We start from the raw sequence: 16,641 nt of genomic DNA on the forward strand, positions 1-16,641 counted from the left end.
TCTTTTCAAACAGTGTTTTTGCTAAACTCCCAGCTCAAATTACTTCCAGTTCTTTCAGGACATTCTCCTGAATATGTAGAAATATTAATGTTTTAATCACATCTCTGTTAAAAGTGACTAAAACTGGCTCAAGGTGCAAGATGTAGAGGGCTTTCTGTCTTACATTCTGGTCATGTTCCCTTTCTGCAGGATGTGCATGGACCTTTGATCACCATAAAGGCCCCTCAATTGCTGAGGGTTATATAGGGAGGGTGAAGAGATGTATGAAACAAGCTGGACTTAACCTTAGAATAGGAGTCTAAAAAGGCAGTTTACTCATTCTTCTTGTCTGCTGAGTTCATGTTCATGCTGGGTAACAAATGCCGTTCAATTCCTATTGTCATTTGTCTGTATATAGACTTAATGTTCAGAATGTGATGTGAAACTGTACTAGCAGCAGGGTAAAGGACAGTGATGTAGCAGAATATTTGAGTACCCAGCCTCGTGTTGCCTTTGTGAGGAAAATGGTGTGTTTGTGGATGGTGTCTGAGAATTAATACTTCATTTCTTTTAGTGACTGGGCAAATGAAGTGGCAAAAGTATAAATACAAATAAAAGGTAAATTAGAAAGGTAAAAGCCTTGAAGTAAAAACTGGAGTTTGACTAGTATTCTGAACGCTTTTTGAAAAGCTCTCAGGCTGCGCTTAGTATCTGCTGCTGAAGTGACTGATCTGTAAAAGCCTTGTGGGTCTCAGCAAAAGCTGTATGAGAAGTCTTAATTTTAAGTGGAATTTCCTAAGTTGAATTTAGGACTGAGGTTATTTGTATGGCTTTTGGCCACCTCTGACACAGCTGAAAAGTTCTCTTCAGAAAATCTGCATTGGCTGCCTTTCCTTGGGCATGTAATGGTCTAGTACAAATGTGCCTTGTAGCATGTGGTCTTGCAGGCTGATGTGGGCTTCTGCTTCAAAGCATGAGCCATGAATGTAAACAGACCTCTTTTGTATGCAGGTAGGGGAAAGTTAGCATTTTGTGACTGATCCATATCTCGTCATGCAAGAGTAGCTGTTGGAAGCTGACAAGCTAAGTCAAAACATCTAGTTTGGGTAGTTGAGCAATTTACTCCTATCCACCATGCTGTCACTCACTTCTTTATTTCTCCAAAAAATGGAATTGATGTTATGTGCTAGCCCTAAAACAAAGTCTCGCTCTGAGCTTAGCTTAGTCTTGAAGATGCTTAAAATCTCTCCGTCTTACTTGCTCATAAAAAGTAATTGAAAATATGGTGACATAAAAATCATGCTGGCTGTAGATCGCCTAGTCTTGGTCCCACGCTCCAATAGTCTCCGGAGAAGGAGAATGAGACTTAAATTTGGCTCTCAAACATGAGTGGTTGGTCTACTTAGCAAGCTATTCTGGTGCTTTGGTATCTTGTAGTCCAGTGTTTTTTAAAATCTTGCTGGACTTCTAATAATCTCAATGCAGGGTTTGACTTTATAGTGTGTGTATGGCTTTTTAACTTTAATTTTTAGTAAGTTCAGTATCTTCCGGATGAAGGAAACTGTTAAACTCTAGGTAGCTGTATGTATTCATATGGACATTCGACCTCGTATTCACTAACTCTTCTTCTGCTCTTCTTTTGAAAGGCCCTTCCTTCTTCCATGATGATAGTAGCTGTCTACTGCCCGGTAATAGCAGCACTCTTTATCGTTTTGAAGATGGTGAATTACCGCTTGCACAGGGCGCTGGATGAGGGAGAAATTGTGGAGAGGAATGCCACTGAGCGTATGGACAGAGGTGCAAAAACAGAACAAAGCAGTGTTTCAGCCAAGAGGAAAGACAGCAATGGGCCCAGGTAAGGTGTCTGCCAATGCTTGTGTACTGCTGGAAATGATAAACAGTTACACTTTCATCAGGTGTGTAACTGGAATGGTGATTGAGATAAACAGGCTTTCAGAACCACAGAGGTCTGCATCTGTATTTCTCAGTGCTTAAGTGCAATCTTAAAAACCAGACTTTTTTACGTATTGGGTTTGAAATGATGGCTTCGTGTTAATTTCCTGGTTCTTCCCCCAGAGGAGTTCTAGAACAGCATTGAAACAACAGCATGGAAAATATGTGCTGATTAGGTTGCTAAATACTTAATGAACACAACCAGAACAAGTAATCTTATTTCAGCATTAGACTTGTTTTTAAAAATTGTGCTGTCAAAGACTACATGCTAATCGTTTTATCACCAAAATTAATGTCTGATCTGGATTTAGTTTACTTAGTTTTACAAAAGCAAGATCAGATGCAATGCTTGATTCCAGTTGTAGGCTTTCTTCAGGAGAACACTGTCCTCTCTACTTAGAAATTCTGGAATTGCTCAGCTCAGTAATGAAGGTGATGATTCTGAAGTACTGTCAGAAGGAGGTGATTCCTTTCAACAGATCTTTGCTGTTGCCAGCATTAAAAAAGAGGCTTCCCTCTGACCAGTCTATGTGAAGAGCAAAAGATGACTCATCAGGTTGCAAGGGCAACCTAACCAGTCTGATCAGACTCCGGATGTGTTGTGAGCTCTGTTATCCAGGCCTCTGCTTGGCTGAAGTTGTTTGAGGGCATCCTAAGAGTTAGACTATATGAAATAAATCAATCTTGAATTCTCAGCTTCTTAAAGACCTTTCTCCTTTATTCAAGTTTCAGGTACTAGTAGCTATGAATTGTTTTCAGAGTGAGGGATTTGATAGACTGTCCTGGCTCTTAAAATAGTTGTATTTCTTAATTTAAAAAAAACACCAACACACCTCAAAACCATGAAACTTTTAAATAGAGGCACTATGCTGTAAGGAAACGTAATTAAAAGAAGCCTCTTATCCTGTGTATGAGGAGGCTTAACGAAAGGAAGTGTTCGTGTGGTGTTCTTCAAAATCTTCAGCATAGAAAGGAAAGGATTTCACTGTGCATGTGGATAGCTTCTCTGGGGATGGGTCTTAAGTTCTTCTGTATCTGCTCTCAGCTTAGTATTGCTTGCAAAAACCATGTCTTCGATTCCTTTAAAGCTGGTATACGGTAACTTGTTGTATCAATCTTTTATAACCTGACCTTTTTTCCATTGTGTGTTTGGTAACTGAACCTGCTGACTTCAATTGTGACTCCATTGAGGTTACCATACACCCTACTAAAACTGAATTAAGTTGTTTTGGCAGAATGCTTGCCTAAATGTATACTAATGTTGATTCTGCTTAATAAAATTCATGGAAGTAAACTAGCGGTCTGTTCTGTGTGAATGTAACCTTGCTAATGTGTGTTTTAGATGTGATCCTTGGATTTTATTTTTTATAAGCCATGTAGGTTTTGCTTCCAAAACAGTTGCCAGGACTTGGCAAAGGACTTTTTTGTACTAGTATTGTGAATTACGTTTTGGATATTTCAGAAGCTCTGTGTTTTCTGAGGAGCAGTGATTGTGGGCCAAGTTACTACACTAAAGCATTTGTGAGCTCAGACGTAGAGGTTAGTTTTCTGTGTGTCCTGCTTGCCAGCTAAAGTTTCATTAACTTTATATGATCCTTGTTCCCACTTTCAGGTCTCTTAACTAGAACTGGGAACAAGGTCAATGCAGAAATTACGGAGTTACTTTTTGGTAAGTGGGATGTGCAGTATATACTAATCTTTGCCTGGAAGCTCACAAGAACACTGGGGTAACATTCAAACCAGTAGAGGAGATATAGGGTGAGTTTTGAATGTTGAGCTATTAGCTTACTATTAAGTTAAATCAGAACAGTAATGGGAAAAACTTTTTTTGAAGAACTGTGTATAGGGTTTTGTTGTTGTTTTTTTCTTTAATTCTGCTTTCCTAGCATAGGAAGGGTATAAGGGAGACAGGTAATACAGTCTGCAAAGATGTACTAGATTTTTCACCCCACACAGACCCTCGTAGGGACCACTTCAGATATTCCTATTGATATTTTTGGAGAATTAAGTGATAGACTAGTTTCTACGCAAAAAATGCGTTGAGGATTCTGTTTAGCTTCTAAGAACTGCTCTTTTTTCTTTCTGAAGTTTCACTTAGTTTACCTGTGAAATAGTGCTTTCAGGTATCTGACAAAAATGGTGTGCTGTCATTTGTAGGCTTACGTGGGCTGCTTGTTTATCATCTGTTCACGTTGGTGTCTGAATAGGATCAAACTCAGGAGAGTTTCTAATCTTTCAGAAAAAACTTTAGCTTAGTTAAGCAAAGAACAACTTGCTGTGTCTTAAGAGGTGATTCTTTACCCTTTCTCATACTCATACTCCTTACGAATTTGAAATTCTCTAGTTAATATCTCTGAAAGAAGGTTGTTTGTTTCAAAGATAGGACTGAGTTGTTGTCTTGGTTCTGTAACTTCTAGTGCGATTGTTGACTTCATACTTACTTGACAGGGTGGTGTTAATTACACTTCAGCTTGTGTGAGGTTTCATTAAAGCAAATAAATATTGGGAATACAGGCTCCTAATCTTGCGTAGAAGAAACAGTGCAAGTGTAATCCGTTAGATAGTATCAGTGGACCCAAATAGATGTCTTAAAACATTTAACTTGTAGTCTTGCATTTAGGCTTCTTGTGTCAGTGACTACTATGACTTACAGCAGGATAAAGAAAGCATTAACTTGGAGACATTGCTGTCCTTGACATCAGCCAGTGTGGGAGAGCTGAATTTCACATATACTTCCCTATAAGAAAACTGGCAGCTGGAGCGTGTGGTTTCTTAATTCATTGCCTTGACGTTGCATACACTGCTTAAACAAGTAGAGCAAGGAAAAAAAAATAAAAACTGTAATCTCTATAACTCTTGCTTATATCTCTGCTATTTCTATCTCCTTGCAGTTTTCTGTGCCTGGCAGACCTCTTCTTGATCTTGGAGTTGTTTTGCTTTTTTCAAGTTTAAAATTACTACTTCAGGCTTTAAAGAAAAAGTCTCTTGATACTTGAAATTGTTGTGATCTAGCATATTCAGTACATGCTGTGATTCTTCTCACATAATAGCAACTTTACCTTTAGTCTGACCTCATTTTTCTAGTCGAGTCTGGTCCATCTCAGTCTTTAACTGGGCCCATTATGGGGCTATCTAAGTGCCTGCAGAAAACAGTAAGGTGAGGAGGATGTTTTTAACAGTGAGGGTTTTTAACTCCCCTCACCCAGCTTTCCAGACGATGACGGAGAATACTTTCTTAAAGGCAGTATCTTCCTAAATCATATGTATTTCAGGTATGATTTCATGGGTCTGCAGGATGGAAGGAAAGGAGCTCTATGGGCACAGGAAAGTGTTCAAAAGAAAAGAATGAAGCCCTTCCTCTGCTTTGTTCTGAGATCAAAATTGTTCGTTCTAAATTCTCTCTGAAAGTTGTAGTATGAGCATCAGATCTCTTTAGCTAATCAGCCTAAGTCAGGTATTAAACTGAATTGATTTAGGCTGGCAGCTTCTTAAGGCTTTCAGTTCGACACACTAATAAAATAGCTGCATATAGTAAACGTGCAGGCTTTGGATGCCTCCTCTGTAGCAGTCTTGATTGCAGGTAGCTGGACATGATTTATTCGCTCTTCTCAGTTTGTGTAGTAACTTCACTTCTGTTTCTTTGCTATTCTTTTCAGTTTGCAAGCAACCATTTGCTCTAAGGTATGAAGTTAGCAAACTGTTAGAAATTGGTTATAGGACTTGATAGCAGGAACAAATAGCAACTATGCTGGCAGTGAAATGACTCTTAAGGATGTGGGCTACAATGGCATTTGGAATCTTCTGGGCGTACAATAGTTAATCCTGGAAATCTGTACTTCCTGCTTGTTCCTGCAGACATTTTTGTTTTGTTTGTTACTAACTTTTGTTAATCCTTTAGTTTCTGTGTGCTGTCACAGAACACAGCAGCTGTGCATAGACTCCTCTTGCGTTGTATTGTTGCTTATGCTGATATCTGGAGGTTCACTCTTAAACAAAATTGCCTCCTTCCCTCACCCCTAACTATCCTCCTTAGTTCTGTGCATGAAAGCTGATTCATGTTGCCTTATTTTGCTATTTCAGAGGATGACCTTTATTCATTTGGAGTGTTTCTGAATAAATTATTCAAACGAGGAAGAAACTTCATCTTTTTGTGAAAGGCATTATATGTTATTTCTGTAGAGGTCATAACATATGCTGAACTTACACATTAAGAAAGAAGGTTTTAGTTAAAACTAAACTTTTTATTATGCCCTTAAATGTTCTTAAAATATTTACTTAAGGCATACTCTGTTTGGCTACAGCTGACGGAAATTGAAGAAGCTGAATTCTGCATCTTGTTTTTTTTACCTGATTCTCCTTTAGCATTATTGATAAGATTAGGTCAGAAAGGGCTTGGTAAACAACCAGCAATAAGAGCATGCTTATGTCATGCTGCTGAGCTGTACCAAAATGGGAATTTTTTTTGATTTGCTGGAGTTGGACCAGGACCATATTGTTCTGCTGACTCATGGCTGGTTGTCTCTTAAGCTGGCTTATTTTTTACTAATGTAATATATTCCTAACTTCAGACATTATTTTTGTTATCCCTTTGATGCAGGAACATTCAGGTTGTAGAGTTAGGTATTGAGTGGCGTCTGTATGATCTGGAATGGTTTCCAGGGTTGTGCCCCAACATTGTGCTCTTTTCTCTGAGATTATAACGGCTTGAAATATCATACTATGGTATAAATAGTGTTTCAGGTCCTTTAGTATCCTGACGTTGTTTGTAATATCCTAGCTTGATGTTCTTGCATTTAAAAAAAGTTATTACATGTCAGATTTATTACACCTGTGAGATGAGCTGTATATTAAGTAAGGCCTGCTGTGCTTCCTGTCTGTTTCCCATTCTCCAGAGGTAACACAGGGTTACATCTTTAGCTTCATTTTTCCAAATTGAGAAGGATTAGACATGGATTATTTCTCCAGCACAATGCTGGAGTAGACTTGTCACAGGCCCAGCTTGCTCTTGTCAAAGGCAGGTATTTACAAAACAAACTGAATTATGGTGAATTATAATTTGGTGATGTTCGTCTAGAAAATACTTCAAAATCAATATTCATTAATCTTGAAATGGTTAAATCACTAGGACAGTATAATATATGTACTGCAACTTAAAATGCTCCTTGGTAGGGCATGCCAACTTTCTGAAGGAGAATTCTTCCTACCAGGAAGTGGCTTGTGCCCTTAGGCCCTCTATCTTTGTGCCTTTCCAGTAACTTTCACTGATAGTGTGTGGCTACTTGGTTAACCCATCCTTACTTTTGCAGGTCCTGTCTGAGGTAAACTTTTTGATCTGGGTAATGGCAAATCCCTTCAATTTGAGTCTTTCCCCTGCTTTTAAAAAGTGTTATTTAGGACTCTTTCTGACTTCTGGATATTCACTTTTGGATAGATGATCCAAAAGTTATGTGTGTCTGTGTGTAGACAGAGAATTTCATATGCCAGCATTTCCAAATACCTATGAGTTCCTAATTCTTCCCACTTTTGTGCTCGCCAGTGACAGTGAAGCTGCATGAAAGCAAGCAGTTTCTGTACTAGGAAATGAGGTGTTCCAGCTCTCCTGGAGGTTTCTGCATCACATTGGCAGTATTTATCTAAGGAACTGGGATTTATTTGAGCTCCTGACTTTTGAAAAGTAAAAACAACAACAAAAAAGTTTTGAATTGCTACTCAGTGTAGACAGACTTCTTCTATGTTTAACTGGTAGGTTAATTATTTTTAATCTTTCTCTCAGTGACCCTGGTGGAGGGATTGAGATGTCAGAGTTCATACGAGAAGCCACTCCTCCTGTTGGCTGTAGCTCACGCAATTCTTATGCTGGAATAGATCCAAACAACCAGGTAAGAATTAATGCTCTTGCAGTTGTTGCTTTGGTACTGCTGGCTTTGCAACCTGTAGTGTAATCTTTGCTGATATTTTTCTAATGTAGTTTTACTTTCTTTTTTGATTGTACTAGGATCAGCAACTCTACCTTTCTGTATTTCTTAACTGCCTTATTGGGATGGCACTCCATTCTCCCAGCTGCATAGTTCTTGCTCATTTCCATTTTGTGTTTGTTCTAGGAACAGCTGGATTTTATGTGGCAACATAGCAGAAAGTATTCTTTTTGCTCTGTTAGCTTTCTTCTGATTTAGTAGATCAAAATGGCTCAGAGCATGGTCAGATATAAATACCAAGACCTGCTGTCATGGGATCCTGTCATCGTTTTGGTATCAGTGAGTCGCTGCATAGCTCAGACTGTAACTTCATCCGTGTGTTCTTTGTTTTCCCTCCCTTACTTCTGTTTGATCTGTCATTTAGATACTTTATTGGCAAACTTCAGTTCCTCTGGTTTCTGAGGAGGCTTCTGTTAAGTCTTAGAATGTTTCCACTATTGATTATCTCTTGTCATGCTAAATTGCTTTTTGAAAGTCATTATTCCTGGCAGTTCAGACTCTGCAATTTAAAAACGCTGATTTGATAGAGCATGAAGCAAGATGTATTGGTGGAAATAAAAAGACTAAAACTGCTAACTTCTTGATAGCCCTAGCAAAATCTTCACTATTTTGATAACTCAGGGTCAGGTAGAAAGCAATAAATAGGGGCTGCTGTATACCAGATGGAGGGGCTGGAACTTGGCCTTTTTAGGTTGCAATGCAGCTTCATTATGCTCTATTTGTCTTCAGTTTCACTGGGGAGGCTGATCTGCTTCCTTATTACGTCTGCTAGATGTATGCGTTTGACTTGTACAGTGCTTCCTGTGCTGTTCCTTTTATTTGGCTTGTGATGTTTAGCCAGTTGTAGCGTCTTTCTTCTACCAACTCCTCAAGAGGATGAGTTGATTTGACTGGCCAGACAGTAACATTATGTTGACAGTGAGCAGTGCAGTGTTGTATTAAAGATATAGAAGCTATTTTTGGATGAAGTGGAAATCCTTGGCTTGGTATTACAACATTGAGTCCATCTAATTAGCTCTGTGCTCAAGCAGCATATAGCGTAGTGTTATGCTGATGTTGGTGTTTTGGCTGCATAAGGCTTTGTTATGCAGCATAGGTAGGCTCTAAGAGATTTTTCTCATTTGAAGTGAGTGTTTTGTAGTGTTCAAAGGAATAGGAGGTGATGATCCATGGGGGATGAGATGAGTAGGCTGAGGTTCATGTTTCTTTGGCTGGGCTTTGTTTGGAATAGCTTTTTCAACGCTCAACGGTTTTGATGTTAGTGTATTGAGAAGATCCATGTTCTTGCTGTGTGCTTTAATGCTGATGCTAGAACACAGTTAAAGCTACTGATAAAAATTAGTGCTTGCTAGTCCCCTGTGACTGAATTTGCAGCATCAGAAGGGTATGTGAACACTAAGCAGCTGAATTCTGTTCAGCCTTCATGTGCTGATGCATTGCATTCATCTGTAGCATCTGAAAGCAAGGCATATTAGCGAAGGGGAAAAAAGTTGAAATATGGCAAAATGACTAACTAAAAATGTGCATGACAGTGTAGTAAAGAAAATGAATTAAGCTTCTGCTTCTCTACTGTATTACACATAGCAAAGCTGTTCTGCTGTAGTATGGCTGAATAAAATCTGCACACGTGCTCAGATTTCTCTAAGTACAGCAAATTTAAGGCAGAACTAGATGTATGCTTTTTTTTCCCTGAGTCACTTGAATTAAGGACTTCTGAAAAACAGCATCCTAAAAAGTATACAATCAAGATGAATTGCCATTTATTATTTTGAATTTCTCAGGGGTTCATTGCCTGCCTTTGAATGCCCTTTGCTTATCCGCTTTCTGAGTGATTTAATTATCTGACAGTTATGCTGTTTTTCATGCCAATCAAAGCTCTTTGAGAGAGGTGATACTGGAAATACTATTAAAGGAGAGATGAAGTTCTCTGGAGTGCCCTACAAAATACTTGCTAGAGATTATAGCAGGTATGTAGAAAGGCAGATTGTAATCCTAAATGGCTAGTTAGTGCTTAAATAAGGAGATATATGCCTGCTGATTGGCCTTTGAACATGGCTAAAAATCAGATGATAGTCTTTCACTAAGCAGTTTACTTGCCTTGAAGTGGCTGTAGTCTGTGTACTCAAACGGCTTTCAAAAGAAAAAACTGCAATTTCAGGAACAAGAGGGAGGAACAAGATACCAGAAAAATGATTAGGTTAAAATGATCTAATTTACTAATGTTTAGTATTCTAAATAGATGGTATTTACTAATTTGAGCAGAAGTTTTATATTCAGGTGATATTTCCCTTGAGTGTTTTAGGCAACCGTGGATGCTGCATCGAACGTTCAGCTTCACAACAGCAGTTATTAGTTTATCACCACACTAGTAATTTTTTTCCCCATACAGGGTATTTTCAAGGAAAACTCCAGATTACAAATTGTGGTTTTTAAAATCAACATAGTAAAATCCCTAAGCAAGTTCGTCATAAAACAAAGTAATGGTGAGGTAGCTGGATGCATAATTAGATGTCTTGCCATGTCTGTTTGCAGCGGAAACATCCTGAGGCAGAAACAACCCTGCAATACTGTGCTATTGTTGGAAGCTTTTTGTGCCTTCGAAAATCTCCCTTAGGTGTATAGACAAATGCATGCATAATAGGAAACAGTTGGGTAATTCCTGTAAGCTTACAGCTTTCTACGTAATTCCCTGTTTCTAGGTTGGATCTGGGTTCTCTCGTCTGGGAACAGCAGCAACAATCAAAGGTGAGACTTTTGGCTGCTACTTAAAATTGCTTTGTGGTAGCATTTCAAACCAATAATGTTGTTTACTTTGTTTCCAAATACTGACTACCTTGTTTACCCTCAAAACTCTTTCTGGGGAGGTAAGTACAGCATTTAGTAAGTGGAAGAAATCTACCTGGAAGCTAGAAATAATGTGCCTAAAACACTAGGAGAGAATATCCTAGGATATGTGCTGTTTTCCTAGCAAAGTTTTATTTTTCTCGTAAATGCTGAGCCAAGGGGGTGATTTGAGTGGAGTTCTTCCTACAGTTTCGAGTTCTGTTTAACCAGTGATCCTTCTGGTATTGAGGTTTCAATGACTTGATTATTTCTGATTACTTGGCATCAAGCAAAAGTATTGTCCAGGACAGACATTATAAACTCCTCTGAGAGGAAAAGATGAATTGTTTCTGACATGGAAAGTTGCTCTTCTGTAAACTTGCTAAGCTGATAATAAGACAAAAGAAAACAAGATGGTTTTTTTTCCACCTTCCTGATTTTTTTCCTTTACTTTTTTATCTTTACAAATTTCATCACATTCTACCCCTCATTTTTATTGCCGACAAAAAAAGGAGTATTCAAATAGATAAATGTTTAAAGAAAAAGTACTTATTTCCATTGGGTTTTAAGATGCTTTTCCAGTCTTTCCATTGGAGTTCAAGTAGCTGAATGGAAACAATTCTTATACACAAAAAAAAAAATATGTATGCAATATTTACTTCTATAAGATGAGAGCTTGTGACTCCTAACTACTGTCATTTACCTTCACGTGAAGATGTAAAGGTAAAAAGCTGACAGGTGAGGAACTTGCAGTGCATGTAGATGTGTGTGTCAATATTTTGAGCACTAGTACTCTTCTTTCTTAAAATTTACAGGAGACACTGACACTGCCAAGACCTCTGATGATATCAGTTTAAGTCTTGGACAAAGTTCTAGCCTATGTAAAGAAGGGAGTGAAGAACAAGGTAAAATTTCTTCTTCCTGCATATTAAACGTGGTGTTTTGTTACAATTGACCCTTAGCTTAACATGCTAAATATATTCATGCAATTTCTTGATAGAATCTAAGAAAGACTATCTTGAAGCTCTCTGTTTCTTCTCTTAATTACTTTTGGTTCCTGGGATACATAGCTTAAATCCTTCAAACTTTATTCTTTGGCTACAAGTTTCTTGTTCTGGCATTTTCTAGGAGATGATAAATATTTTGTCTCGTTTCTGATGAAAGATAGCTATCTTATATGTCACTTGCCTCTCTCTCTTACTGAAAGTGGCCTGGGATTCATGGACTTCACTGTAGACTAATTGCTTTGCTTTCCAGTACAGCCAAAGGATATTTTCCAAATAAGATATGCTTTTTCAGTGAAGCAAATAAGCCTGCACAGAGTTCTGTTGCTGGCGCTCTAGACTGCTTCTAATATGCAAGCTAACAGAGTTTAGTAATTGTGTTCTCCTGATCTGTAAGAAAACTGCTAGCTTGCATTCTTTAGTTGTCCGGTTTTGTTTCAGACCTCATTTTCTATTTAGCTTTATTGCCAGGAAAAAGTCTACCCATACTAAAATAGAACATAAAGCCATAGGGAAATCTTTTGTTTGCTGATTTTCAAGTACCTGTTGATTAGCAGGAAGTTAACTCTGGAAATACTGTAGTTCATTTTTGGCCAGCCTGGTTGGACTGCTAGGTTCCTTAGGCGTATCCAGTGATGTCTGTGTGATCCAGTGCAGAAAGTATGTTTAAGATAGAATATTACAGGTGGCAGTGCTATTGTAATAGGTAGCTTCTTTTAGCTCAGTAATGGAACTGTTCGCGAAGTCTTTCAAGTCACACATGTGGTAGTACACCCTATGAAAAAGTTTAAGAATTATAGTAACTTAACCTGGCCTCCAGATCTTTCTTTGGTACCACTATTAAAAAGGAAAACACAGCCTGACTCGACGCTCCCTCCAGGCGGACATTTAAACAGGAGACATCTTGTGATGGGTAACAGAAACAATGATTCTGAGCAAGAACTGACTGCAAATACTCAGGATTTGCTTTAATAGAGCCAGTGTTAGAAGCAGGATATCAGTTTTGAAAGAGCAGCCAATACTTGTTCTTTTCAAAACTAGAATTTATCACTGTTCAGAGAAATCTCAGTAACTCCCTAGAGTTTTGTTATAGTCCAGATGAACTTTACGAATTGTGAGTTTACTTGGTATCTGTTAAGAAAGGTGGTTTTCTTTTGTGGGTTTTTTTGACTCCAGAGTTGATGGGGATTATTTTAATTAATCGTTAATGTTTGTGAAACAAACAGTTCACTGCATGTAGGAGGTGAAACAAAATGCAAGGTTTAGAGCCTCTTGTAACTTAAATGACAAAACAATAAACAACTCCAGGATACATAAAAACAAGGTCTGAGGCACATAAGCAAGAGAAGTAGTAGGGAACTAATCAGAATTTGTTTTTCAGTAGCTGTTGAGATTAAGCAGGTGTTATGGGTTCTTAAATTTAGTCACTTGTCAGGTTTGCCCAGGTGCTGGGGAGTTATTTTTTTTATGGTTATGTAATGTGTAGTACTTGCAAAGGGATTTTTCAATTTACTTTGTCTGATATGAACAAGCAGTTGTAAAATAAATTGTGTAACTTAAATGAACATTCTACATGAATATTTCTAAATGTATACTCCAACAGATTTGGCAACTGATCGGAAGCTTTTTCGTCTGGTGTCGAATGACTCGTTTGTCTCCATCCAGCCTTCACTGTCCTCTGGACAGGATTTGCCAAGAGACAACAGTGATAAAGTGTGCCTCTCGAACAACCAGCTTGTGGACCAGTCTAAAACTAGTGCATGTGATACAGAAGTAGCTTCGCTTATAACTCTGCATTCTCACTCCTATAGAAAGGATCACAGGCCACGAGGCGTACCAAGGACTTCTAGCTCTGCTGTCGCTTTTCCAGATGCTTCATTGAATGACTTCCCTCTCTATCAACAAAGACGAGGACTAGATCCCGTCAGTGAGTTAGAAGCTTCCAAGCCCCCTTCTGGATCCAGAGAGTCCTTGGCTGAGAACTCTTGTATTTCAGGAGTTTTTCAGTTAGATGACATTCTGAAAAGTAGCAGCCCTCAACCACTGGCTAAGAGTGGGAAGGGTAAATCATTGAAAGCAGACAAAAGCGTGGACAGTCTGAGAAGCCTGAGTACTAGAAGCAGTGGTTCAACGGAAAGCTACTGCAGTGGGACTGATCGTGACACTAACAGTACCATCAGTAGCTATAAAAGTGAACATACTAGCTCAACGCACATAGAAAGTGTGCTGTCGGAGCACGAGGAAGAGTCTCCTAGAGAAGAAGAAAAGGATGGTAAGAAAAAGGACTGTGGTGTTGACTCAGAGGATGACAGTAGTTCTACTACTGACAAAAGGACTAGTAGCGAAAGGACTGCTGTGGAACTGAGCTCTAACAGTGGTGTTCAAGAGGTAAAAGGTTCTAATGGATCTGATGAGCTGCACGGTCAGAAAGGTCTTAGTGCCTCTGCTTCAGAAGAGGCCAATAAGAACCCACATGCCAATGAACTGACTACACAAGCTGACAGGACACCTGGGAAGGCTGCCGAACAAAGAGATGAGCAGAGTGAGAAACTAGCTGTGCTAGTAGACTCAAGAGCTTGTAAAGAAACTAGTGGGAAGCAAAAAGAAGGAGATGTTCGACCAAAGTCTTCTAGCTTAATACATCGAACGGCCTCTACCCACAAGTCCAGCCGGAGACGGACAGGAAAAAAACGGGCTAGTAGTTTTGATTCAAGTCGGCACAGGGAATATGTTTCCTTCCGAGGTGTATCTGGTACTAAACCCCACAGTGCTGTGTTTTGTCATGATGAGGACTCCAGTGATCAAAGTGACTTAAGCAGGACATCAAGTATGCAGTCAGCTCACCAGTTCAGCAGTGATAGCTCTTCCAGCACCACATCCCATTCATGCCAGTCTCCTGAGGGAAAGTACAGTGCTCTAAAGACCAAATACGTTGCTAAAGAACGTGGGGGCACAGACGCTGAAAATATTCACAAAGCCCACGTAAGCTCTGAAGGAATTAGCAAAAAACGGTCTACACGTCGGACTTCTAGCACAAACAGTGCCAAGAATCGTGCCAGAGTATTGAGCCTGGACAGTGGTACTGTAGCTTGCTTAAATGACCCAAATAGTCTAATGGCACCAGGTAACATAAAACAGTTAACCACTTCAAAATCTGATTTGGAAGCCAAAGAGGGAGAGGTGCTAGATGAGCTATCTCTGCTGGGAAGGGCTTCACACTTAGAGTCAGTCACTCGTTCTAGGAATAGCTTACCAAGCCAGGCTACGTTTCCTGAAGGGGAAGAGCAAGAATCAGCAAGTGGAGGTAAGTAAATGGCCTACCAGAAGTAACCTTGCTGCTCTTTGTTAATGAATTTAAGTTACAACTCTATTTAAATGTCTTTCTGTTTCTCTATTCTTGCCCAGTAAAACTGACAAAGCATTTCCATCATCCCCTCCTGGAAGATCTACAGAAATGTGTTGAATTCAAACAACTGTTATGAAATATATAGAGAGGTGTTACAGATTTGTTACTGGTGGTCTTTGTTAAACCAGAGCTATATTTTACAGTTACTATTTGCCATTGCATCAGACCTGCTCCACTGTATTAGTCAAAATTTTCGATTTGTGTACTACTTCAAAAGCTAACAATAAAATTGAGACTATTTTTGTTTAAAAGATTGTTCAGGTTAGAAAACCGAGAACATAGAACTGCTTGTTTGAAGTGACTGTTGCCTCTTAGAGGGACTCTAGCAGGTGAATGAACTCTGTAGAGGTGGTATCAAAAAGCCCTTACAATGCTGTGTCTTGAATTGTGCTTTCTTATGATGGTCTGATTACAAAACTGAATTCTCCTAGGGGTTTGGTTTTCCTTAGCTTTGCTATTGTTCAAGTTGGCTATACAATGCTGTTTACTTTGAGATTATTTTTTTTGTCCTCATTATGAGAACACACTTGCCTTCCTGCCTCAGAGAGAGGAGTGTAGCTTCCTCCTACTCTCTGTAACTATTGCTTTGCTTGGTGCAACGTGAGGACTGAAGTTACTTGTAGTAACTAGTATTAATATAGATTAATAAGGGCTCTTTAAAAATTTTACTGGAGCTCAGTAGTTTTTGTTTATCACTTGTAATGTTTCAGTCTCCTTTCTTGATTAGTCAGATTGACTGCCTTAACTGGAAAGGTCTTCATGTGTCTGTGTCACGGAAGATAGGAAGATCTAAATAAGTTTAGAGTGATACGGGTTTGCTAACTACCTCAGTCTGTCTTTAGGGATTGTTTGTTGAGGGAAATACCTTTCAGAAAATCTAGATCTTGTTAGCTAAGGATACAAATGCTTCATAAAATGGTTTTGCATGAAGACATAAATATTCCTATGAAATTGTAGCAAAGTTATTGTCCTTGCTGCTTAGGCTGTCTATAAGTATAGCGACTCTTGTGTCTTAAGAGACTTCAAGCCTTCAGCCAAGGAGGTAAGACCGATGGTTCTTTTATTCCCACACTGGCTGAAGAGCAAACTGTAATCAATACAATTACTTTATGGGGGGGGGAACTGTGATGTTGGAGTCCTTCTGTGTGTATTGATTACTGATCAAATTTGACTGGTTTATGGTTACCTCAGACCTATTTGGATGCCTTCACTTCAAACAAAACCCTTCACATAGGAATACTTTCTGACTTTCTGTTATTGCTAGTAAGAGTTTTGTGGTAGCTTTAAGAAAAAAATCCAGGTTGCTAGTTTAGTGCTAACTCTGAGCTAAACACTTAGCACATGTTTTTATCACACCTTGTTTAAAATTACAGGTCTTTGACTATGTTTACTAGGAGTAGTTTAACTAATAAAAAGTCTGTTTTATGTATTTTACTGTTTTGACTGTATGCTTTCCTCAGCACAAAATTAAATTTCATATTATTAGTTTATTACATCTTAA

General features: G+C 38.8%; 1 protein-coding gene across 13 annotated transcripts in view; it reads left to right on the forward strand.

Annotated features, from left to right (window-relative positions):
• PCNX1 (pecanex 1) overlaps positions 1 to 16,641 on the forward strand; it is an 89,248-nt gene that overhangs the window by 11,912 nt on the left and 60,695 nt on the right. For 11 of the 13 annotated variants that reach the window (XR_013952331.1, XM_080595918.1, XM_080595916.1 and 8 more), the window contains exons 2-6: positions 1,626 to 1,834; positions 7,706 to 7,811; positions 10,607 to 10,652; positions 11,546 to 11,635; positions 13,338 to 15,038. Coding sequence is in view for 12 of the 13 variants with exons in the window: in XM_080595916.1 (XP_080452042.1) it covers positions 1,626 to 1,834; positions 7,706 to 7,811; positions 10,607 to 10,652; positions 11,546 to 11,635; positions 13,338 to 15,038 (2,152 nt within the window). In the remaining variant the exon portion in view is untranslated. Of the gene's footprint in view, positions 1 to 1,625; positions 1,835 to 3,544; positions 3,602 to 7,705; positions 7,812 to 10,606; positions 10,653 to 11,545; positions 11,636 to 13,337; positions 15,039 to 16,641 lie in introns of those variants that run through there. The other 2 variants (XM_080595912.1, XM_080595915.1) reach the window with 2 other exon arrangements.

This window comes from Anser brachyrhynchus (genome assembly GCF_964034855.1).
Source record: "Anser brachyrhynchus genome assembly, chromosome: 5".
Classification (NCBI taxonomy): domain Eukaryota; kingdom Metazoa; phylum Chordata; class Aves; order Anseriformes; family Anatidae; genus Anser; species Anser brachyrhynchus.